This window comes from Lissotriton vulgaris (genome assembly GCF_964263255.1).
Source record: "Lissotriton vulgaris chromosome 8 unlocalized genomic scaffold, aLisVul1.2 SUPER_8_unloc_1, whole genome shotgun sequence".
Classification (NCBI taxonomy): domain Eukaryota; kingdom Metazoa; phylum Chordata; class Amphibia; order Caudata; family Salamandridae; genus Lissotriton; species Lissotriton vulgaris.
Window position 1 is genome coordinate 3143251 of NW_028240615.1, and position 26764 is coordinate 3170014.

Sequence of the window (26764 nt, forward strand, 5' to 3'; positions counted from 1 at the left end):
TCTCACTGGAACTCATTTACCCTAAAGTTCTTTTATTGATCTGGTCCCTGTGAGTATTGACACAGACGCGCAAGCAACATGTATAAAAGGTGATAGAGACATGGTACTGTTTTCCGGATGTTGAACGTTTGGTTTTATTTTGTCAGACTTCTGTATTTACCTGTATTTGTTTAGATGCGTGACTTGATTTATGGCCCATCTCTCCCCCCACCCAGGATGTGCTCATGGAGTTGCTGGAGCAGTGTGCAGATGGACTCTGGAAGGCCGAACGCTATGAGCTCATTGCAGACATCTACAAGCTCATCATTCCCATCTATGAGAAGCGGAGAGATTTTGAGGTTTGCATTTGGAGGCCTTCTTCACTTTTACTGGGGCCTTAAGCGTTATATGTCTCAGGCCGGTATCATCTTCACATGCGAGAAATGTTTAAAGATTCTCAGCTACTTTTAATCCCTTAGCATTTGTAGCGGGAAAGGCCTATTTTGAAAATAACAGGGCTAAGCCAATACAATAGCACAATAACTAAATCTAGGGAATGTCAGGGAGTGAGCAAGGTTTTCATTTACATTTTCTGCATTTTTAGAATATACGAAGTATGACCTTTAAACACATAATCAATACATATTTTTCAGTGTGCCAAGAGGAGGAAGAATGGTTTTGTGCCATTCTGATGTTTGTTGTATTGAAACAGAAGCTAATAGGTTTAAAACTACTTCTCGCATGAATCCTTTTTTTGTATAATCTCTTAAAGCCAATGGTCGTTTGGTACACAGCTAGATATATACAAATCCTTTTCCTCCATTCTCACTAGAGTTAAAATTGACTGTGATTGAAGTGTTCTTGCTTTCCAACAGTGAAATCCCTAAGACCTCAACAACAAAGTTCTAGTCTGTCTGCTCAGTAGATGCGACGGCCATGTTAGAGTACTCTGTGCCGAACCGGTATACTACGATGTTGGGCTTTTTGAATTTCTAGTTTAGGTCGGTGGTCCATGCCTGATGGTTCCCAGTTGGACATCAGACATACGTTCAGTATGTTTCCTGTTACTTTAAGGAAGCTGTGTTCAGTGTTGCCAGTATTTTCTAACCACTCTGTCAATGTAAGCATATCTTGCTCATGCGTATTCCAGAAGGATACTGTCAGCACCGTATTGTGTGGAAGGTAAGAGACATTGTTTTCTATGGAGCTCTCAACTTTCCAGTGTTTTAATTTTTTTTAAAAAGGTTGTTGAAGATCACTTGGAAACACCCCTGCAAATATTTGAGACAAACAATGCTGCAGTGTTAATTTATATATGACAGTACAGCATACTCTGCACCCTTGGGCTATACTCGAAATCTTTTGCACTACTAAGTGCCACTTAAATGAACAAAATGTTGGATTTGCAAAATTAAATCACAAATATTTTTCTCACCACAAAGAACTAATTAAGTGTAAGTGGAGAAATTCATAAGTACTGTAGATGATCTGCAGTCGGAGGTTTAGAGATATGGATGGTGAACGAGTGTTTTGGGGGTTGGTGTGTTGCCAAAGGAACTGCTTTCAATGCCCACAGACAGTGCTTTCTTAGTACATTTTACATGTCTGTTCCCATCATGTAACCACATAAATGTATTGCCAAGCAGAATAAGAGTAAATGGGTTTCGAAGGTGGAGAATACTATAGAACTCACCCATGTTTCATGCATGCGTACCAGAAGGGATTGCTCGAAGAAAAAAATGTGTATGTACTATTGTACTTCTCGCTATACTAACACTTGCAGATTTGCAGCTGTGTAGGTGATCCATCAGAGCAACCATGATAGAGGAGTGACTCCGATGTAGATCTATCATTTAAACAGATATTGCTTTACTGCTGATGATTTTTCCCAATCCTTAAAATTCTGAAATGTATGCTGATCCTTGGCTCATTGACTTGAGGTGCTTTGCATATTTTTGTGTTTCGTACTCTACTACATTTTACTAGCAGAGCTCTGCATGCAGGACAGTAAGTGTCAAAAAAGTATTCACTTTCATCCATAATGCCATGTTTAAGTGAGAAACAAGGGATTGGCAGACAAATGTGCTACCATGCGCTTAGTGTACAAGGAGGCTCTGCAATAGGAGAAAAAAGATTTAAACAGAATCTTCTATGTGCTAGACTTTCCGCCTATTCTTTTGACTGTCACAGATGTCAAGACGCAGCGTGAGAGATGTGGTGGTGCAGAGCTTGATCAGAAAGGTACTCCCATAGATTTCCTACCACCTTTGAAGGAAATATCAGATTTTTCTGTGAATTTATAAGTGTGTGGTTTCCAAGCTGTAACAGTTGCATGTTTCCAGAAGTACAAGGGGGAAACCTTTGTGAATTCCTAATTATTCTCGTTCAGAGGCACCACTGAAAAAATATACATATTGCATATTTCCGCATGGGGAAATGTCATGCATGAATGCAAGTGATTTGTTTCCCTTTAGAAAATTGTTTTCCATGTGGAGAAGTCCGTACAGATTTTTGGGGGTGTGTACTATTCCTGTTTCCACCCTGGAAATGGATCTTCTCCTGCACTCTAGAGTAGTGAGTGGCTAACTTCACCCACAGTGGGAACGAGCCAGGAAAATGTTTGTGAATTTCCACAAACGAGTATGTTCCCAAATTTTTAGAGCAAGACTGACCTGGAATGTCCAGTCTTTTCTCCAAGAACATTAATTATTCTCTTCAAACAGTATGTGAGTAGATCCTTTCCTACAGCTGTAAACCAAGTTTTATGACTAACAACTATGGCTTTACACTCATAAAATAGTATTTGCATGTATAATCTGAATTTGTACACACAGTTTGGTGTCTATTTGAAGGAAATATTAAATGCTAGTTAACCCTCCATACTCTCTGGGACTGTCCTAGTCTAGAGGACTTTTGGGTGGGGTCAAGGAGGGTCTTCGACCTCATGCCGACCTATGCAAACAGATCTCTGTTAGGATGATCCTATTGAGAATCTGGGAGGAAGAAAGCCCCGGCAAATTCCTTAGACTGTTGTCCACCCTGGGGTTTGCAGTGGCTCTGTGTAAAAATTATTCGCAATTGTGGTGCAAGCGATCCATCAAGTGTAGAGGAGCGACAAATCGACATGGATTGGTGCAGGGTCGATGAGCTAAAGGTTTATAAAGGCAGAACATGCCCCCATAAAAATGGAAGATAAAGAGGATGTGGGGAAGTTATCGGGACCTCACTGATGACACTTTGGGGACTGGAGTAAAAATGCCTTATGGGTTGAAGATTACCTGTGATGTGTACCTTTTGTCTGTGAGGGGGGCATTAGGGGTGGAACCGGGTGATTTAAATGCTGAATTGTTGTGGTATCCTGTGTGATAGTGTGCTGACATGGTTTTTGGTTGTGTTCTTATACAAAAATAATTGTTTCAAAAAAAGAAAGTGCCGGTGAACCCTATGTCTGTTTTTTATAGACTCACTCTTGTTACCCGCCACTTAAGGGCTTAGAAAATACATACATTGGTGAAAACACTAGGGATTCTTTTCATCACAAAGGTCCTCCGAAGACTTTTAAATGTCTCTTCTTTCCACAGAGGTTGGCCCACCTCTATGACACCCTTCATCGCGCCTACAGCAAAGTTACTGAAGTCATGCATACTGGCAAGAGGCTGCTGGGCACGTATTTTAGAATAGCCTTCTTTGGCCAGGTCAGTATTTCTAAAATATTTTCTTTCTGCAAATGCATGCAATGCTTGATTAGAACAAGATGTACATAGCTTGTTCTTTATTTGAGAAACAACCAGTTGGCAGGTTTTGGCGCTGGGTCTGTTGTTAATTCCAAACTGTATGGGTATTTTGTTTAAAAAAAAATATGTTCTGTCATTGTGAGATATTGTAAAAAGGCCTAGTAATCACCTGGACCGCTTGCTCTACTTTAGGCATTTCCATACTACTATAAATGATCTTCAAATGACAGTATAGCTCTCTTCTTCACAAGAGAGGTTCTCTGCTCTATAAATATACTAAGTAACTATAATAAAAACTCATTAAATTGCAGTCTGATTTAGAGACATCCTATTAACTATACTTCTGTTTCAAAATTGATCTTGTGTGTGTTTTGCAACCCTTTTCCCCAATATATCAGTAAAGTAGAGTTTATTCTAGACACTTGGGAAGCATATCCATATTTTCATGCCTTGGGCCAAACTAGTGCTAAATAATATGTTTCACTACATGTAGGTTCATATGACTATTCACTGATAATGGTGACAACCCTTGTAACTCTCCCAGGCCGCCCAGTACCAAAACTATTGTTGCCTGACTTAGAGCTTAATGTAAGTTAGATTACTGTTCCTCTTTATTTGCACAATCGAGAACTTCGTGACCAAGCAATTACTCCTTCCCTGTTTTTGAACTGTGGTGCAAGAGAGCGAGCTAACCCTGATTTTTCAGCATACCCGGATGTAATAGAAAAGGGTGCTATATTGGTCTCCTTTTTGGTGATATGGCACTGCCTATTGACTAGAGAGGGGAGCGAGACGCATCCTCTCAGAAGTGGTTCCCTAAGCTGTGTAGAGGATTTTAAGGAAATAGCCATTCTCTGAGCATGGTGGCTAGAAAGAGTTTAACTTTTATGTGAGAATTGGCAGGAACTTTCCACCACCTCAAGCAAGCCTGCACGAACCTGGACTTACTCTAAAGGCACATACAAAAAAAAAATGTAATGTACTTGGGTGTATGTTGTAAAAGTGTTCAAAACGTAATCCAAGAGGGGCAACAACTGATTAGTCAACTTGCCCCTGTGTGTGTCAACAAATAATAAATGCCCTTGTTTTGACCCTTTGGGGCAGATTTACAAGCCCCTTGCACCACTTTTGCGTCACTTTTAACATGGGAAAAGTGATGCAAAAGTGGCGCAAGAGGCTTGTAAATCTGCCCCCTATTCTTTTTACCAAAGTAAGAAAACAGATAGTCCAAGCATCTGACCCTAGAAATGCAAGACCCTATTTACTCTCGGCAGTCTGCCCTAAAGACAATAAACATCCTTACCAAGGCTTGCTAAGGGTTGCAAAAAAGAGATAATGCTTTAATAAGATAGAACCTTTCACCACGTTGCACTTGACTATGCCCACTGCAGCCCAGTCTTCGCTGCGGCTTATGGTAGGGGGCCACCTTCCACACTTGTAGGTCATGGATTCAGCCTCATCCATTCTTGGGAAAAGCAAAGTGCAGGTTTTTCCAAACTGAGAGAACCAGAATACAGAAACTGGGTGTATGCTCCTTAACTCTAAAAAAAAGAGTTTACAGTAAAAATAACTTCTCATCTGCAGTCGTCTCTGAAGAACAAATATGTCTCCAGTAAGATAATAAACCACACCATCTCATGCACCAATTGCAAGTGCAAATTTGATTGAAAGGGAAATGACAGTAGCAGCACTCAGACAGAGACAATAGTAACATTATAAACATTCACTTAAATAGTCTGTTAAGCAATACCACAGTATGGACTGACTGAACTAGAACGATCAGGTTATGGTTTCCCCACTTTGTGAGTGCTCAGAGTTGGAAATGCTGTCTCTTGCACTCATGGAACTTCCCAAGGTAGTAATATTTTGGATGGGACTGTTTTATCAACTTGTCCTACCTCCTTGAATTCACTTTGCCCTTGTTGATCAAAACATTAAAGTCCTCCCAAAGAACTATGCTGTGCATTGGGGTAGGAGGATGTGCTACCGGGACCTACTGACCTAGAGGGTTGACCGGTCACTGAGCCTTCTCATGGAGGCTGGATGTATGCCTCAGAGTATAACCATTTTCTGCCCCACTCTGAACCCAGTGAATGACACCGGGGTCTGTCCGCCTTTGAAAAAGCTATAAATATCATCATTGCGGCAGGCCACTCCATCACCAGTGTAGCTTTGTCACGGTTTTTAGGAAAAGTTCTGTGCTTGGGATGGCCCCCAAGGGGTTGACTTTATAACACATCCGACTCCGCCCAGTGTTCTGAGCTTCACTTTTATCTGGCATCAGTACCACTGAATATTGGCACTTTCAAGTAATTTGGCTGACATTATGAAACTACTGCAGTGTAATGCTAATGAGTTTTTTTCTCATGCCTTATGTTTAGTTTAGTATGGTTATGAGGTCTTTTAAAATGATCAATTCTGAAAATGTAAGATGCCACACTTAAAAATTGATAACAAACTAAACTTGCATATTCAACCTCTAAGTGCTGCTTCTCATTGAAAGATATTTTTGTCGCAAAAAAGATAATTTAAGAGGAAAACCATTCTTCGTCCCAGTTGTGTCTTCGGATTTCCTCAATATACAAAATTTTCAGTTGCCTCCTCTGCGTCCTTTTACCGTAGAGTGCATGTATGATCTTGACTCTAGGAGTGTGTGTAGGTACTCTGTCACTTCTGATGTTAAATACATTTAAGACAGGCGGCTTTCTTAGCTACATCCCTGGCAAAGAAGCCAGATGATGGCTTGCTCTAAAAGTAGTCGGGTAGTTACCTTGGCTATATTCACATGAACTGTATTCCAAGAATTTTGTTCTGACAGCCTCAGGTTCACCCCTTCATAGATGTTCCGAGTATGAATGTATGGATCCTGTTGCCAAAGAAGCTGCACTTTCTGGGACTGGGTTCTGTGGTATTAAGTGGTTTTGGTCAGAGGTGACATTGCCTGGATTACTGTCAGGCCCTCTCCCAAATTGAAATGAAGATTATGATTCTAGAACCCGTGTGTGGCAGTACCGCACTTCCCTTCGTCAGTGTTACAATCAAGGAAGTAGTCTTCTCGGTTACAAAAGATGTAGGTTCATTAGATTTATATCAGGTTACAAGTAAATCAGGCTCAGCCCCACCAGGAGCAGCATCCTGCTGCTCAGCCCTTCTCACCCCGGCTCTCCACTCATCCAAGCACACAAATACTCTCAACATTCCAACCATACAATGACCTCCCTCACTGACTGAGCAGCGTGGGCCTGGAACTCTAGGGAGGATGCATAGTTCACAACACACTGTTTACATTTTTCTGAGCCCAGTCTGATGCTTGGGTTCATTTCAGAACAATAGATTTCAGCAGTAGCACATGCTATTCCTCAGAGCCACAGTTACAGAAGTTATGGTTATCCAAGTTAACAGTTTAGCAACTGTGTGTAATTTTATTTTAATGGTTGCAGCTACGATGTGTCTCCAAACAGTGGTTAATGTGTAAAAGAATAAGTGTTGGTGCTAAGCTCTGCTTAGAGGCCTGTGGCCGGCGATATTAAATGTCAGAGCGCCTGATACCACGGAAGCGTACTCTTCAGTCCACCTGCTGCCTGTTTAATCTACCAGCACACACTCCCTGCCTCTTTAGCTCACTCTTTCAGGTTCCGGCGTTCTGCCTTTTTGACAGTTTTTACGTCTTTCTCTTCCTCCGTCTTTCTGTTTTTTGTGTTTTCTCTCGCTTGCTCTCTTTAAATGTCTGATGTGGAAAAATAAATATCGGTCCCCAAAAATAAGTGCCGGATGGCCCACACCTGCTCAAATTAAGCACTGTCCCAGTTTCATCAACCTGCAGTTGCACCCAGAATAATTTTGCAGTTGAAAATGTAATCTTTCCATATTTTATTGATTGATTTGACCCGTGGCACTTTAACAGTGTCAGATTTGAAGATTGTGATTTCATAATTACAATAAGAGTGTTAAGCATTGTGTAGTTATCTTACTTTGTTTGCATTAAACTTTTAACTTAATAAACCATTTTAAGGCCACCATATAGTTGATGGGTTTATTTTCTGAGAATTGACGAATATATCAAAAACCTTTTTAAATGTATAACTTTCTGTTGATGAATTTTGTGCAATGATCAAACTCACAGCGCTGCTGCTCTGAATACCTTAATTTTCTTTTTTTATCTTTTTTGGTTTCTTTCTAAAGGCAGCGGTAAGTTCTGCAGTAGACCTGTCCTGGCAATTTAAAGGCAGTCTTTACGTTGTGTCTTTTAGTTTGCTAGTATGCTTTTAAACATGCTGTACTTGACTTCATCGCAGTCACCTCTAAACATCTGTTGAAATATCTTAGTGCCGTCTGCAAATGTTTTTTGTTTTCTGTGCACAGTATTGCATGTGTTTTATTCCAGTACTACAATGTGTGGCTGACCTTCTTGTGCTTTCGAGTTATCCTCTGTGATGTGTTAATTTCATAGTTCATCTAACAGTGCAACTAAATCCTCTGCAATACACTGTGAAAGGATTTAGGTAGCTTTACATTCATAGCTGTTTTACTTTCATTTATTGTAGTTGTGTGGCCGCCATTGGGCAGATGCTGTTGTTTCAATTGTATAAGCTAAGGGATGAGGCGATTGATGCCTGTGATGCACTGTGCAGCAATGTAACCCTCATTTGATTCTGTCCTGTTGTCTTTTATGACTTCTTAGCAATACCAGGTTACAGACAGTGAAACAGAGCTGGAGGTAATTCAATGTTAGAAAAAGCTAACAATGCTGTAAAAAAACTTTACTGCATTAAGGCTGTTGGTGTGAAATGGGTGTGACTGCGCGTGTAGCATGTGTCAATCCATTCTGTAGTGTGCTGTGCCCTTCTCACAGTTTACCTCATCCCATCTGCATTATTTCTACCACTGCACCTGATTTAGAGCGCCTACACCAAACATCCTTTTGTACCAATAACTCCATTTAATTTTGTAGTTGCCTGCAGATGAGGATGTTCATCATGGAGCAGAGCAGCATGAGCACTGTTCAGTCCCCACGCTTAAATGAACATGTTATCTTACTGGTATTAACTATGTTAATACCAGTAATTGGTAATGATTGTGTTCTCAAACATAATATAAACATATATGTGAAAAATAATGAAAAGGTTCCATCAGGCATCATTGGTCCAGAGTCCTTGTAAGGTAAATTTTAAGCTGCGTATAAATCTGTTTAACATTCTATTGCCATCCTCGGTTGTTGTGAATGAACGTTAAGTTTTTTGTTTCCGTTTTGGAATAGCCTATTTTCCACATGTACTTTTGATTTGTGATTGAAATGTCAACATCTTTTTTGTGACTATCCTTTGATTTATTGAATAATGCCATATTCATACTATAGCTGATGCATGTGGTTTTCCTGAGAAGCAACAACACGATTGAAACCTAGAGTGCAAGATCTTGGTCTGGCTTTGCCTAACTGTACACTGTCACTCTCAACATATATTGAATTGCATCACGTTTAGAGACTGCTCCAGCTACAAGCAGAAGTAGTTCTCCTTCAATACATTACCCATGATGGTGTATGCCCAGAGATCCCCTAGCCACAGCTATGGTTTATTTATAGAACTTCACTGGCCAGTTATAGCTGGCATTCCCATTGCTTCTTTAATAATCACCCTTGCCATTCTAAATTCAATTTTTACCCTCCTGTCCTTTCTCAGGCATTTTTCTTTTGTCTTTTCCCTATTACCATATCTGATTCCACTGATCAACCATGACAACAATTTCCAAATTATGGGTATCGGGCATTTGTTGAATGAATCTTGTGTACCTCTTCGTTCCATTAAGTTTAATTTGCTTTTCTGTTAATCCTTAAATTTAAATCTTATTTAAAACCCCTCAATCCCTTCACTCAATAACATTTAAATGTCATACCAGGACATTAAATGTCAAAATAACTCCTCAAATTAGTGAAATCTCTTCTCAGTGTCTCTTGTTCCCATCCCTACTAGGTCATTTCTTCTAAATAGCCAAAGGCACAGCCTGGTTTGAAACTCGAAAGATTATATGTATTTTTCTATCTTCTCTCTTATTGTCCTTTCTACTCCAATTTTGAGATCTGGATGAGAAGCCTGCTTATGCAATTAGAAGTAGTGGTTTTGTGAACCCAGAGCACAATAATTCTCAAACAGGCACAGCAGACCCTCATAGAGGGGCCTGCAAGCATCTGTCCCATTTAGCACAGAGCTCGTACTAATAAACCAGTTGTGTTTCTAAGTATTCGTAAACATGCAAATTCATGCCGAACATATGAGCTCCCAAGGGCTTGCTCTTTAATATTTGAGATGATCTGATGGAACAGTGCAGTTAGTGACCTATGCTGAGCCCCTCTGTTGTCTTTTTTTGTTACATATTCTACCCTCATTGTGTTTAGGCAGTTGAGTTATAAGCAGACTCCTGGCCTTTGCCATATGCTGGACTTAGGATCAGGTGGGCAAGAATTATGACTCTACAGAGATCTATAGCCTGTGAAGCCCTCCTCTGGCTCCTTTTCTGCCACTTCCTATTATACCACCTTCCTTCCCAGCCACATGTCCTACTCTCCTTGAGAGAAACTCCTTTTAAAAGGCTGCCTTGGACACTGAGCGTAGGTGTTAACCAGCACAGTCAATACATAATCTATTTGTTATCTTGTTTTACCTAGCTGATGTAAAAAGCCTTGAAATAGCTTCTATTAAAATGTTTGTATTCAATAGATTACATCACTAACCTGTGCATTTAAAGGTAATCCAAAAGAGTATATGCATAACTTTGGAAGACTATTTCGCATTTGCTGACCTAATGTGAAAAGGCAGGGACTTCCTAGGTAACAGCCGTATCACTGTGAAAGAGGGTAGTTGTGTCTGAAGTTTATTTCTTACTGTTCAGTAACTTCTGACTTTCGAACTGGTTGCCTTTAACATTACTTTCAAATAGTACATTCAACATCCCCATGTTGAACAATGTGGTATGCAGGGTTTATTAGATACCCGCAAGATTTGGTCCATTTCCCCTATTTATAAGCATGTGGTCTGAAAGACACAACTCGCACGACCGCTAAACGTTACAGACTTTCCAGTCGGTTAAAAGCTTTCCTGTTAATGGTTTTCAAGTGAACAATAATTCCTCGTAAACCAGTAAACATCGTGTCCATGTTGTAGCAATCAAAGTTGATGACTTCAAATCACTTTACTGCTCTTTGGAAATTCTGGCCAGCACTTCCTCATGCGTAAGGATTTCATAAATATTATTTCTGTGTCTGGTCCCACGTTTCAGGATTGTTTTTTGTGTGCATTTTTACAGACCGATTCTGTTGTAACTGCTCAGCATCTTCACATCAATTTCATATATATTTCAGCACACATTAACTTCCATAGCGAGTTATGCACAGAACCTTCATCCATCCCAAACTGCACAGAAAGGCAACTTAGATGGACACAAGCCTGCCTGCAAACTGCACAGATAGGCAACTTAGATGGACACCAGCCTGCCCTCAGCCTCTTGCAGTCATACCATCATACAACAGTATATCTATAAACAGAACTCTTAGCACACTCCTTATACAGTCCAAATAAGCCCACATGTATATCAGCTCCATGCAGCACTAAATACACCAGTTAGCGCATAAGCATCTTTCTGCAGCATTCAGCCAAAACCAGTTGACTTATAATATATCTACTTAGCAACTGAAAATCATCAAATATCCCCACACTACCTCCTATGTACCACAACTCACATACAACACCATACTCTGGTCTGCGTTGTATTCCTCGAAGCCAAGGCGTGAAGGCACCTTACCTAAATGGGCTGCAAAGTCATGCCACTGACCTTTAACAGAAAATAACATAAACGAGGAGAGTACTGCAAAGTAGGTGATGTGAAAATACAACTTATGTTACGTTATGTTTAACGCATGGTAGCAGTCACTTTATTCACAAATGCCATGTGGCCTCTAATGTTGATTGCATTTTCACTTTAATCATTTGCAGTGCTCTTCGGATTCGGTCCTGAGTAGAGAGAGAAGCGTCCTATAAACATGTGCATTTTATTCCTGAGATCCTCACACACGTCACATAGTTGGGTGATTATGCTGGCATGCTTGATGAATTTTAAAGTGCGACCCCCAGCTACATTTATTTTTGCCTATACTCGGAGGTGGCCCTGAATTCTTGCATTTGAGTTGCACAGTATAAATACATTTCACATTGTAGTTTTACAAAACATGCACTATACCTGGGATGACTAAACTTACGAAACCCTGTCACTGTTATTTTGCTTAAGGGAGTGTGGTCACTTGTTGCAAGCTTTTTCACTGAGGCTCCACTATTCGGCAAAACTTATACTCTCTAGAGTCATTGAGTCTGTATCTCCCACAATATCTTGTCTACTGTCACATTGCTGATGTACATATGTTTTGTACCCTCCTTCAGGCTGTTGATTGTATGGAGCTCCAACAGCTCTGGCTCCAGGATCTTTGGAGCCCCAGACACAATAGCATTCTGGTATTTGGATGATCTCCCACCCCTAGCAAGAAGGCCATTTTTAATATCTTTATTTGGAGTTTCAGCCATCCAACCTGATGGCAACACAGTCAACAATAATAACAAGGCCACATGTATACATAGTTGTCATGTACATTGGCATATGCATGCAAAGCAGAATTACATTTTGCTCTCATGCCACTATTCTGTATTCTCAAAACGTTCTTCATTTCATCTCCTCATTGCACCGTTATCCATGGTCAACGTTCTCTTATTATGCAACACTTGTGCCTAACCTGTGGCCGCCACTCAAAATCACCTCTCATGTCATTGAATCTCTCAGCCACATTGTTGTGACTAAAGGTTTGTCATCAGTCAGTGTTTTATTCAGCCTTGAAATAAATCTCCTCTCTCCACCGACCACTAGAAACACCTGCATATTCATGGAGGTGTCTGGGACCCCTGGAAAAGTTGTCCAAACCTCCCTGGCAGTGTGAGCTAGTTTCACAGATTACAGGAACTGCCCAGCTAATAGGCCAAAGGCATCTCAAACCTCCTTAGAGGTTATGAACATGACCCTGTATGTATGTCACCTAGGGTAATGCACCCCCCACCCATACTGCTAGTGCCTTGGCCTCCTGTGTGTGGCAAAATGGCTGTAGCCAATCAATCAGTAGAGACCTACTGGAAGGAGGAGTGCTTAGACTGCCAATTCCCATGCCACAACCTCATGGCAGACTCCTCTCGGGGGTGTCTGGGAGGAGCTGTGCTCCTCTCCCTAGGCAGAGCGGCAGCATCCCATCCACAACCGTCCCCTTCTCCACCTTGGAGTCTAATTTCCTAGTTCGGACTGTCAAAACACCACTTCGCCACTTGTTGCAATTTTACAGCAATATAGTAAAGCTCCAGGTCCGGTAGACCTAGTCCCCCTGTAGCTCTATCCATGTTCAGGACCTCCAACCACACACTGTTCCTCTGCCCCACTTATACCAGTAGGACTATCTAGAGTGCCTGGGATGAAAGGGCACTCCCAAAGCAACAAGGCCCTTTTGAGACAGTTTGTTGCAATCTGATTCCTTCTTGCGGCCATCAGTGACTGGTCGTCATAATGGAATATTGGTCCTGTGCTCTAGGCATGGTTGCTACAACATCACCACCAAAGACACCGATTTACAGATCTGGGAGAATCGTACATAATTTTTTCAACTGCATGCTATGTTGAAAAAAAATCCCTTTCCCATTCCTGGAAACCAAAGATTTATGTTTGACCATGCTTCTGCTAAGGACCCAATTATGGGTGTTTCATTATTTGTGCTTTATTGCATCCAATAAATACCAGCAATTATGATTGCCCCATTTAAATTGGCAATAGTGCGCAGATGTTGTTACTTCAGCAGCAAAATTTGCATCTCGGGTATTCTCTGGGCTTTTTCCCTAGAAAATATCAACAGTTTTAACTTCGCAATATTTTTATTTCGTGAATTTGAGGAGTCTGAAATATGCAACCAACTCGTAATTGGGACACCAGTGCATGGGGTTTGCATGGGCGCTGAAATTTTCCAAGGCACTAGTAAGCCCCAAGTCACCATTATTCTGGTTTCAAGCAACATTTCAAAACTACGCTCCATGCCATCATTTCTTTCTGATTTGGCTCTTCAGTGCTCAGAAGGATGAACATGTTTGCGGCTGTTCACTAATCTTGCTGGTACCTTACACACCCAATGTTTGTGCCTACACATTATTCCAAAATATGCAGACACAAGTGTGCAATTTGTGCATAACAAAAATACCCCAATTTTCCCAACCATTTTCATTTGGTGTGCGTGGGGAAAGATTTTGCCACAAGAAATATATATTCCTGGTGGAGAAAAACATGTTGATGTCCCATTGCATATATCTGGCCACACTTCGGCAGATTGCTTATGATATGGTATGCAGCAAGAGTTCTCCTGGAAATCTAAGACTTGTGTAGATTTACAAGAGTCCTCTGGGGATTTTTGTGGCTCCCTAGAAAGTCAGAAATATGATCAAATGGTGGGAAAAGACTATGGAGAGTAAATTTCACAAAAGTAGTTTTAGGAGAAGCTTAATTATCTTCCAAAATAATTTTTAAGTTGGTATGGCGACTACTTTTTCGCAATTACTCCCATGCTGTATTGTTTTGAGAAGGAAATTCCACTAAAGCATCGTCCATTTCAGTTTTCATTTTAACCATCTTCTCTAAATGGCATTTCCCAGTACGATTACTAATTTTCTTTTATTCCACAGGGATTCTTTGAAGATGAAGACGGGAAGGAGTACATTTACAAAGAGCCCAAGCTCACCCCTCTCTCTGAAATATCCCAGAGGCTACTGAAGCTCTACTCTGATAAATTTGGTTCTGAAAATGTCAAGATGATACAGGACTCTGGCAAGGTATAAAAGTTAACAAGTTACTGCAATGACCGATTATGAGTTCTCATATTTGAACTAACAGGCCGAAAGCCAAATCAGAATTCATATTGAACTCAGATTTCACTCTTAAGTCGGTGGGCAGCAGGATCAATAGAGTGCCTTAAAAAGATGTTCACGTTATAGTGCATTCAATGTTTATTTGTAATATGTTGTATTTAGTTTGTTAAAGACAGTACTTTAATATTAAGTAGGTTTACTAAATTATAAAAAAAATATTGCTAACAGTGCAAGATGAAATTATTGCGGTTTGGTCACACCTATACACTTGTGGAAATTATTTTTAGTTTTTCTTTTATCTCAGTATTCCCTGGCAATCCTATTTCCACCCTGTACTCTGCCACCTGTTTGCTTTACTAGAAATGCCACAGCCACACTCCTGTCCGTAACTCACATGTGTTCCCTCTGCGTATCTTAGTTATGCTCAGTGACTTGGTACCAGAAGGCCTCTAACCCACCTTGTATTTAGTTTTCTTGCTGTTCTCTGCTGACCACCCAGTAGGGCTCTGGGTTTAAGACATGCATTTCAAGCCACATGCAGTTTTCAGAAGCAGACCTTCATTTTGTTTGTGTGTTAATAACTGTTGAGTGTGAAGCTGGCTCGAGAGCAACAGAGTGCTGAACAGGAAGAACATGGGAAGATGCAAGAATTGTGGGAACAATTATTGGAGGAAGTCTAGGGTAGAATGTCTGGTTAAGGGCGCCCTTGAGAGGTGTCTTCAGCTTTTGTTTCTGAATGAGAATATGGAGCTGGTCTGATGTTGATAGGCATTTACTGCTTGTGAACATCCATCTAGTGGATGCTTTTACTCTGTGTGCAACTTTAACGATGAGATCTTGGCAGATTCGTTTGACGTTCATTCAGAGCAAAATGGACCCAATGCTGAAGTTGAGATACATTTGTGATCTTGCAACTCCAATATGATCTTTCCCTTCCCCATGTGGAAGTTCACAGTCCAAATGCAATGAGCATTGTGAAATCACAGGGTCACACCACTCGATAGCGACAACTGATGCCCACATACTAAGTCATGTTTTAATTGTGGACTGCTTGTGTTCTGTTGGGCGTGCACAGATTTAAATGCTTTTCTAATGGTAAACCTGCTGACCAGCAGATGTATTTATAATGCTCCCACCTGCCAAAATCAAATGCAAGCTGTTTGGTGCTTAGCTAATTAAAATGGGTCTGTCTGTGGATTATGTTTTTCTTTACCTCAGACAAAAGAAAATCCTTGCGGGAATGGATCTGCTGCTCTTTGCATGATTTGGAGTTTAATTGCTGCATATTTAAAAAAAAAAAAAAAAAAAAATCCATGTGCTTCAGTCCTATTGTGTTATTCTGCAGTGAAGATTGAGAGGCGCCTCTTAGTGTGACGATCTTTTTAAGGTGTTGATCCTCTACTCATACTCCTGGGAGTGTGAGCTCATTCAACATAGCACCTTTCCGTATTTCTTTTTTCTACATGGCCTAGCAAAAGCAAATCTCTCCCGCCTTAGGTACTTTTTACTTGTGTTTTGAGAGAAGGTTGACAAAGTACAGCAATATCGTGGGAGTGTGCGGTATAATAGAGTCCAAGAGATAGAAAATTATTTTTACTTAAATTCTTTTATTTTTGCGGAATTCCATTGGTCGATAGCTAGGACGCAAAGTACCTTCGAACTGAGCCAGATGTCACATCCGGGATCCTAGATACTTTTCTAAACTGAGAGGATCCAGATACTTTCAGGCTTCGCACCGATTGGTGCCTTTATACCCTTAAGCCCTTATGAAGTTCTCTGATGTAGAACGAAACGCGTTGGCTGGAATTTAAAGCTCTTTTTTGACATTGAATATAAAAATAAAAGAACTTAAGTAAAAATAATTTTCTATCTCTTGGACTCTATTATTCCGCGCACGCCCACTCTATTGCAATTTGTAGGATCTGGAGCACAGTGGCACCAATAGACGGTTGATTGAGTGGAGAAGTGTGGCTCACTGGTTAGAGGAGGCAGACCTGGAAGAAGAGGTCAGCCCGGGACCAGGTTCAATTCCCGACTCGGCGGGGTCTTGAGTCCTAAATTGTCCATGGACTCGACAATTCTCGCTCCGGGGGCCTACTCGATCCACTGGTTCACACTCTGCGACTCTGAGCAATAGCTTGCTTAATCTCCACAACGGCCCCTCGCGGCGGGATGCCTGGCTTTCACCTTGCGGATACCCTGCCGGGGTTATCTCACAGGGGAATACCAGGACGGGTTCCCTAAGCAAGCGCTTAGAAACCGCTTGGTGATTTGCGCTATATAAATTCCTGTACATTCCTGTAAATTTACATGCTAGGGCTGGTTGCGTTGGGAGATCTTGGATATTGGAACTGGCATGAGATACAGAAATCTTTTCTCTGTATAAATAAGTGACAGAGTACAGCACTGAGACTGCTGGCATGTCAATTATGTTAAAAATTGTAAACTATGTACAAAGCAGGCCTGTCAAGCCCTGCACTAATCCAGGCGAATAAATAAAAAAAACGACTATTCCTTATTTCTGTCTTCTAATAAGTAAAGTACTCTTATGTGCTTATTTCCTTTTTGATCTTTCCAAGCAGAAAGTGGCAAAGGTTTCTGGTACAACAGGAAGTATCCTCATTTAAGCAGACATATCCTTTGATGGATCTACTGAAATAGACAAAATAAATTCCAGTCTTCTTTAGAAATGAAGAGCCATCTTGTACAACCCTGCAGTTACCTGAGAGATCACTTGTTGTGGTCATCAAAATAATACCCATAGCTGAAGAGAGTCCTTTGTTGTATCTCTCTCACTACTGTGGTTTTTGAAAAGCATATTATGACATGAAACTCCTTGTCAAGAATGTCAGTAAAGACAATTATTACTTATTCCACCCCTTTCTCTGAACTTAATTTATTGATCTTAATGTTCCTCACAGTTTTGTTAACTATTATTGCAGATTAAATGTGTGACAGTTGGAAAAGGTCCTCATGACAACTTTTTGGAAGACTTTGAGCTTGTATTATGAAGACCTGCAGTGTATGATAATCTCAGTTGGTAAGACTTTGAGGATGTGTTTTAGTTGGTGACTTGGCATTAACCTATTTGGGCAGAGAGAATATCTACTGGAGAACAGTTCTAAATCGCTGTAAATACAGGTAGCTTGGTAGGGATGGAGGTACTCTGGAGACCTGCATATTAAATAGCTCAGCGTTTTGTCATAAGGCTATGTGGTGGACTTTATTTCACTCAAGGATGGTCATGATGTCATCAGTACTGACAGAAAGGAATGCAAAGGTGAGTGGGCAATGGATGACAAATGATCGGAATGAGAAGTTTTTAATAGCCACCTTAATATTGTTTTCTATTTCTTTACTTCAGTTGTGCTTTGATTTTTTGACGCTTGGTTTTGAACTATGAGACAAATGTTGAAGTGCCTCAAGAGGTGATTAAAATAGTGGCATCTCATAATAGACTCTTAGCTGTGCTGATTGACTCTTGAGATCTTAGAAGATTATATAAAAAGGTAATGTCTCCTGAAATAATTGTATAGTTAATATTATGTTCCTCCTTTCTTTTGTTTTTTTTTCTATTTCAACTTAAGCAGTCAATCTTTGGCCTTTATTTGTGGCTCATTTGCCAAGAAGTTAAATGAGTTGGAATGCTGTGAAGATGTTAATTTTCACTAGTATGGTTTTCAGCCTTTTTGGGTACTTTTTGATAGCTTGAGTTTCTAGTGAATGATTGTAAGGAGCCAGTGTTTTGCATGAGACCAAATGCTTACCCCCATTTACAATAAACAAAAGAGTTGGAGAGAGGGTCCGAGGGAATATTTAACGACCCATTTACTACATTTTAGAAAGTGTCCTTCATTCTGTTGCTGTTATGATTAGTTGGAATTGAAAACTAACTCCATGAGACTTGAGCCAAATTACTGGTTGTCATCACATTGAGGCAGACTAGGGATTGGTTATCAACCATCCTAAGGGGTCAGTAGCTTGCTCCAATATTTGTACTGTGCTTACCTGCTAAGTACCTGCAGTTCAGCATTCCATTTGATCTGGAGGAAACTTTGAAAGTGTCAGGAAATCTTTCCTCAATAAAAGACCTTCCTCTGTTGTTGAGGGTGTTCCGCTCATGTGATTTTATTGTACTTCGGGAATCAGTGAAAAACAGATGTAAGCCAAGTGATCATTAAAACCAAACACAGACTTTGTGATCGTCCCTAAAAAGAGATCATTTATTAAGAACCATTCTTAAAAATTCTTCCCCTTAGAGCATTCTTCAATTCTCGCTATCCTCACCTGCTTAAAGTAATTCATGTTTCATGACACTATCAGTTAGATTTTCTCAGGTTAGAAGTGATGTCTGGAAATTATGGTCTTTAAATGACATGCTGTGTCTATTAAGTATTAGCCAATTTCAAATTTCTGAGACCTGTGAAGCTTCAGTAGCATATAGGTGGCTTTTAAAATTATTTAAAAGTTTGTTCTTAAAAATCTATTGGATAATATAGCATTGGCCCTCTCTGTTCAAGATGTTGCCCTAAATGTACTGTCTGTTTCTTTCATGTCCCTCAAGGTAAATCCTAAGGATTTGGACTCAAAATATGCCTACATTCAGGTCACCCACGTAACCCCATACTTTGAAGAAAAGGAGCTGCAGGAGAGGAGAACTGAATTTGAAAGAAGTCACAATATTCGTCGTTTTGTCTTTGAGATGCCATTCACTCTGTCTGGCAAGAGGCAAGGGGGAGTGGAAGAACAGTGTAAACGACGGACAATTCTCACAGGTATTTCCTGTGTTTGTAAAATGTTGAATATATGTTAGTTTATTCATTGTGTGCTGATTTTCCATTTCAACAGCTTTGTTCGTCAATTTACAGACCTAAAAGCATTTCACACAATATACAAATGGAATTAATCATATATAAAAACATGTGACATATAAAAACATGCATTTAAACCCATGGATAAAGCTGCTTCATATTCCAAGATTATAAGAATCATTAATTAAAATAAAAGTTGATCACGCTCTTAGGCAAACAACCTTTTGGGGCTGGTCATATATCTAGTATAGCGAATTCTCTTCACCTAATTATTAAAATCTCATTAGAGAACAACTCAAAAGCTATTAGAATATGTACAAAACTCATCGCTAAATACTGTACCATTGTAAATGTGTGCTGATTTTCTTTCCTTGGGTTCTTGCCTCGGGGTTGCCTGAAGCAACAACATTAATGCAGAATCAAAACAATTATTGTTTCAACCTTGCCTTCATCACAGTCTGTCTAGCCTGCCATCCTTGTGGGTCCCCAGGTCTCTCTCGATGGCACATGGTACATTTCTGGGGTGAATGACCGGTGTGCCAACCGAATTCTTTCGCTGAAGAAACTTTTTGTTACTACAAAGTGATTTGAGGATTTGGTTTACCCAAGATAGCAACTGCCATACATCATTTCCTAAGCAGGAACAAGCACTTACGGGTTATGAGAGACATCTTTAGGACACTCACTTGATGCCTAGCAACCTTTTAAATTCCTGTTGCTTCTCCGTGCTAATTATCAGCTCTTACTTCCCCATATTGGACTGCTTTTCATCCTTTTAGGAGGTATAATTCATTGTAGCCCCTTCTCAGCTTTGAAGCTGAGTTACTAGTTCTTCTGTTTTCTACTTCCCTCAGCCAGTCCTCCTCCTTTGCACTAAAGGCTTGTTAAGAGTTACCCAAACTAGTTTTTAGGTTTGTGCTATGACTCCTCATTATACATGTGTTGTACTTTTTAAAACAGTGCAGCTTGTTTGGTATGTTTGTCTTCTGCTTTACTTCCTATGTAGATGGCGCAGAGAGCTGCCTGTGTCCAATGTCTCTCCCTTATCGCATTCATTGCCTGAACCATTAACTTCTAGTAGTTGCTAACTGCACCATATTTTGGTCCAAGAAAGAGCTAGGATATTTAATTATGAGCACGCCTTGTCCCTGATCTACAAGAACCCGATCAAAGCGAACACAGTTAGAACTTCCAGTGGTTTTTATTCTGCAAGAATTGTTTCTTCCAGTTCTACTCTTCAATACCACTTATCTAGCTCCCTTTTCTCCTCTTCTTTTCCCACACTGACGAATACAAAGACCGCTCTTTTCCATAGAGGTGAAATTTGCATCCTGCATTTACGACACCTTTTTTCCCCATTCTTCCTGTTATCATTTGTAATCCTTGGACTGCCCAGTTGACCACTTTTGATCATGCTAGGTAAGCTTGATTGTAATCAAAATAGAGGTTGGAAACCCCAGAAGCTTTGATATGTTTATCTCCTGTTCACAAACTTGTAGTGGCTATTTATTTTGACATTCGCTGCTACCGTGAGAAACCTTGACCTCTCCACATCAACAGTTGTCATAATAGTAAACAGTGCTTAATTTGAGCTGGTGGTAGTAGGTGAGGCCCACTGGCAGTCATTTATTGGTACCAGCACTTATTTTTCCTCATTAGACTTCTATTCACATCATTAGAGCGAAAAAGATACAAGAAGTGAAAGAATGAGGAAAAGAAAGACAGAAAACATGACAGACAGAGAGAGCAGGAACCTGCAAGAGTGAGGTAAAGGGGTAGGGAGCATTTGATGGTGGATTAAAGAGGCATGAGGTGGCATCACAACTATGCAGCCTTGTATTCAGCACACTGGCATACAGTAGTGTCTGCCTTGGCATTCTGAGCAAAACTTTGAGCCCTGGCACTTATTCTTCTACAAATTAAGTGGGGACCGTAAATATATGCTACAATGCTTCACATGTACTAGTTACAGCTGCACCACGATCATCAATTAAATCTGATTTCCAGTTTGAATGCAAGAGAACGTTTTATAAAGACAAATATTTAAACATCCAAGAGCTTAATTATCTAAACTACTCAGCAACACTTATGTCTTATTGGCTGCAACTTTAAGTCATGGTGGCAATGCCTCCCACCCTTTCGCGCTTAGTCTTGGAACATCATTTTTAGAGTTACCCAGTTTTTTAGTTCTACAATACCTTAGGATCTATTGTTTGTATACATAATAGGGAGCCATCACCCATTCATTTCCATTGTCTCTTCCTGTCCTCATATATAAAACACTTGGCTTACTATCACTTCCTTATGGAATTCTTCATTAAGAACACTTAAAAGATTTTCAGAAGTATTGTGTTTGAATAGCATTTAAAAAGCATTAAAACAGTGAGTGTCTCACATGAAAGGTAGCACAGGAAAACTATATGACTGTTTTGTTCCAGTAGGATATAGCCTATTCACTAAATGATGTATATACAATTTATTTTTGACTTTCCTCCCAGTATCCTTATTCCTTTGCCTGGATCAACAGCACACTTTTCAAAAACTAAAAAGTGATCTCTTATCCTCTACGGAATTCTAAGCAGGGTTCTCTCCTTGCACTGCCCTATTTCTGAAATATTTTACAGAGCATCTTAAGTTTATATATTTCCTTCCATCAATTTGTAGGGTTTCTGTTTCCGATATCCAGTTACATTTATTTTGATCTTAACTTCCTGTTTTCTTACTCATATTCAGAACTCCTATCAGCCACGCTATTAACCCTCCTCAGTGCTCATAAATAAGTCTACCTGCAGTTTCCTCACCTCAAACATCTGCAGGTGCCAGACTGGATCTGGAAAAGTTGTAATGGCTCTCCTGCACTGGTAGTTGGCACAATGGATCCAGCTCCACTCCAGTACCTCCATAGATGTGATGTCACAGATATATGGTCCCTCTGCAGCATTCTGATGTCAACCTTCAACATGGATCTGCTGTCATTTTGTTCTCAAAATTAGTTTTGCTGTGTCTTAGGGGAAAAATCACCTTTGAAAGGGTCAGAATCTCAAAGATCTCTTTCCCGTCACTCTCAGGGATCCTTTTAGACACCCAAGATATCAAACCTTGAAGTATGGATCCTGCTTATATCTTCAGTTCTACCTATGAATGTGGCTTCATGCATTCAGAGTGACCAAAAAGTCACTTTTTTTTAATTTTTTAATTTTTACATTTTGCGGGCGTGATGAGTAATGGGGTAATTGCCTCTTAAGATCCCGTTCTTGAAACAGGTACAGACGGGGTGGCTTTATCCCTGGGGAAGTCCTCCCACACCAAGTTCAGGAAGTTTCAAAGAGAAGACTCCCCACTATGTTTCCAGTCGCCAGCAATGTCTTATTGGCAGGGCCTTTCTATCAGTCCAAGATAGACATCGCCCTTAGAACTGTTTCCTGGTAAGAAGGACATAAACCCGTTGCTTGCATCCCTTGGATCTGCTCGACCCATTTCTCTCTTTTCCACCTTCTGATGCTGACCCATTCAAGAGGCAGTTTTCACCCAGGCCGTGCTGGCTGTATTCTGACCTCCTCCAGCTCCTTCTGGTGCTCCATTTGGACCCAAGGCATTTGCAGGATCTTCAACTGTGGGTCTACTGGTGTATCCCAGCACCAGTCAACCCCACTGATGCTACTGACCCCGGTCCCAGGTTGGTTATTTCTGGTCCAGGGAGGACCTGGCCTGGCAGTTCGGGCTGGGCTGTTCCCATGAGGAGCAAGGTCAAGGCTGATTTGCATATGGCTGGGCCCAAACTGGGGTGGCATGGTAAGAAAGAAAACAATGTATTTAACCCAGATCTGTGACTGGGAGTGAATGTTTGATTTGTTCTGCATTCCATCCAACATTTGTTCTTTTTGCTTTCATCGTCCCAAACCTCAACAGACATTCTTTTGCCACCAAAGCATACGTCAATTGTTTCTATATCTGTGCTGGCACCAACATCATCCATGGTGCTGGTTCTAGATCCACTTTAAGAGTTACCTATGTACAAGGCAGTTTTGGGAAAAGTGGAACACAGAAAGAAGGCTAGGCTATGGCTTTCTGCTGACCTTGTACGAGCGCCATTTAAAGGATTTCATGTTGAGAAGGACAGTAGCAAGACCGATTTAGTCTCTTTTTTTCAGGCTCTGATAAAGGTCCATGTTTGGATCACCAAAATGCTAGTGATTTGAATACTCCTACTGAAGTTGACCTTGATTGTCTGTTGATGGTCCTTTCAGAGGGCATTCTTTCTTTGAAGATGCTCTTATGCAATGTGTACAAGGTCCTGGAATTGCATTTGCTAGTTGAAGAGGTAAAGACTGGTATGTTGATAGAAATCGTCCAGCCCAGTCACTCGACTTTGGAGTTCTAATTGCCTTTTAAAGATTCCCTGTTGGATCCTATTATGCCTGCTTTGGTTATATAGGTCTACTCCCAGTCTGTTTGCTGCCAAGTTGTTAATCGTCATTGCACTGCTCCAAATGACCCAACATTTCTATTCAATCATCCTTTGACTGAGGGTCTTTAACTTCAGACTTCTTAATTCCTAAAATTTAAACCGGTTATTTTTCTTACTTTCTTTCTAATACAGATACAATTTCAGATGACTGTGGAAAATAAAGTATCTTTCACTCATGTCTGTTGCTGGTTCTTCCCCTTTTGTGGGTCCATGAGAGAGGACACTTTTCCAAAGTGGTTTGTGATAGACTTGGGTCTGCCAAACATAAGTTTACATATTCTTACTCTCACTAGGCTGGTAGGAGTATTAATAGGTTTAAAATGGCAATTCCTTTTTTGCACAAATTGCTTTAACGTACTGTTAAGTCTTGACAATGTCGCTTTTGAACAATAGCGTCAAGTTTGCATTAAGCATCATGAATAATGTTGTTGTGCACTTACATCTTGTAGGTGATGGGAGCAGCTGTTCTGTCCTGAAAATGTATACATTTCCTTTGTGCACAGTAACCTTTGGATTTGTGCACACTCCACAGGTTACATGGTCCTTTTTAGCTCAGGATCATGTATCTTGTGATCAGTTTTATAATGTACTTTTAGCGATCTCCCCGTGCTTATATGTTTGATACAGGAAAGCCAATGGTTTTATATTAGTCAAAATTGTCATATCTTTATCTTGTTGTAGGCATGATTTTTAGACTTGGTTTGGTGTGCCTGTGATGGTCGCACCAGTGCTTATATTGCCTGAAGTGGAGATTTATTGATTTTTCATGTATTGTATTGGTGATTATACTTTGGCTTTTATGTATGTTTGTTTTTTATTAACTGATAAACTTAATTTTTGGTTGACAAGATCTGGTATTGACACTGTGGGTTCAGTGACCAGGTCTATGTATTTTTGTTGACCCTTCGGACACATGCTTAGATGTACTCCATTGGTCTCCTTTTTTGAGGTCCAGGCAAATCTGTTTGATACAGCCTTTAACAGTTCCTACTTCTTTCATGAAAAGATTACTTGTGCTTAGACAGATTTACGCGAAAAGGCTCCTCTGTCAGATCTCGGGATTGGGATGCTTTTGGGAAAATTTCCTGTTTGTGGTACAGGAGATTCAGAAGCTACATGAGAATACAACCTCGTAGGCAACACCAGCCTACCCGGTTGACAACAATTTGTGGCAGTCTATGGCTACATGGGGAGTGCTGTTTTCAAGGAATTCTGAGACCAAAAGCAGCAATCTTCTTCTTCCTCCTCCTCCCCTCCCCCTGCTCCCAAACTCTTTTAATGGATCCATGGAGATTATATGTCCTCTTGGAGGAAGTTTCCTTCATGCGTCCGAGCTGTCTTTCCATCAGTTCTAACTGCTGAGCCCACTGAATTGTGCATGAGGATTTCCCCTATTTTTTTTGGAATGTATTCTTAACCCCAGTTTCTTTCTGTTCATTCACCGGTCTGGATGTGTTCTCCAGCAGGGCACCTTCACTCTCTGGTCAAAATGCAATATAGTGTATTCCAAATTTCCAGACTTCCTTTTTCTTAGGGAGTTTCTCATGTAGCTGTCCTGGCTCCGGTTCTTTTAGCCTGGAAGTCTGGGGTTTGTCTATTTCGTCCTGCAGTATGTGTATCTCATTTTTCGATCCTGCTGGCTCATTCACAAATTTGATGTTCTGTGCTATGTTTCACTAGTTTCCTTACATTTCTGCCATTTCACATGGTATCATAACTTCATGCCTTCACTTATATACATTAAGTTCTTGATGATAGTGCAATTGCGTGCTCAGAAAATATTAGGGTTCCCGTGTCTTGAGCACCGGATGCAGGATTTGGGCTTGGTCTGCAGCCAAGATTCCCCTTCTGAATACTGTTGTTTTATGTTTTGGAAACTATCTTCTTTCGCTGACTATTCACACCTTCACGTAAAAACAGTGATTCCTATTTTTGACGGCGCTATTGTTAGGTGCCTTCAGTTCTTTCTTTAAACCCCACCACTCTCTCCACCATCTCCCAAAGGCCCGTTGCTTTTAGGATATGCTTCCGCTATTTCTGAAGAAGAGACCTATGCTCAGAATGACATGGTCATGTTTGCAGTATCTGGATACTGAAAGGATATAGCACTGAGACTGAAATTGTGACGATTTGATGTCCTTCATTTCTTTGGCGAGTTAGCGAACTATGAGGGCAGACAATCTTACATTGTCATCTCACAGACATACAGTGGTATCTTCCACTAACGGAGGGTTGGTCTTAGCTTTCAGTAGGACGCCCATACGATGATTGTCTGGCCTATGACAACAGCAATGTCAAAGCTGTACTGCCCTTCTGTTCCATAGTGAGATGTTTGGAAGATTCTCCTTCTTGGGTGGACATTTGTTTACAATATCATGTCTTCTCTGATTCTTCCTCTCCCGCGTCTTTGGAGTCAACCTCGCCAGAACTGGAGCAAGTAATATTATTTGCAACAAGTCTGCCAGAGTGGTAGGTTCAGGCAGATCTGTTAGTCTTCCATTTATCTTCTTGCCTTCCATTTCCATTAATGATGGTTATCTTCTCCTCTGGGATGGATAGGTTCTTCATCCAAACCTTGAAGCATGGCTTTCTCAATACCAAGTCTAGTTGGAGACAACCTGGGCTAGCATCTTTCCTCTTAAGATGATGAACTTCATCTTGGGTGTACTCTCCTTCTCTGTTGAGACTGTGTATGGTAGCTACAGTAGATACTTTGTTTAATACACTGAAGAGAAGGTGATTTTAATCTGCTAAGGGCTACCGGTTGTGGTATACCTCGTTATCTTGGTACAGTTAAGTTTTACTGGAGTATTCTTTGTTTGCCCGCTAAGTGATTTTTTTTTC

General features: G+C 40.5%; 1 protein-coding gene across 9 annotated transcripts in view; it reads left to right on the forward strand.

The window, feature by feature from the left end:
• DOCK9 (dedicator of cytokinesis 9) overlaps nt 1-26764 on the forward strand; it is a 1255128-nt gene that overhangs the window by 1080536 nt on the left and 147828 nt on the right. For 7 of the 9 annotated variants that reach the window (XM_086947866.1, XM_086947869.1, XM_086947867.1 and 4 more), the window contains exons 46-49: nt 216-338; nt 3561-3674; nt 14459-14605; nt 19206-19416. In XM_086947866.1, coding sequence (XP_086803992.1) covers nt 216-338; nt 3561-3674; nt 14459-14605; nt 19206-19416 — 595 coding nt within the window. Of the gene's footprint in view, nt 1-215; nt 339-3560; nt 3675-7895; nt 7902-8394; nt 8431-14458; nt 14606-19205; nt 19417-26764 lie in introns of all 9 variants that reach the window. The other 2 variants (XM_086947872.1, XM_086947871.1) reach the window with 2 other exon arrangements.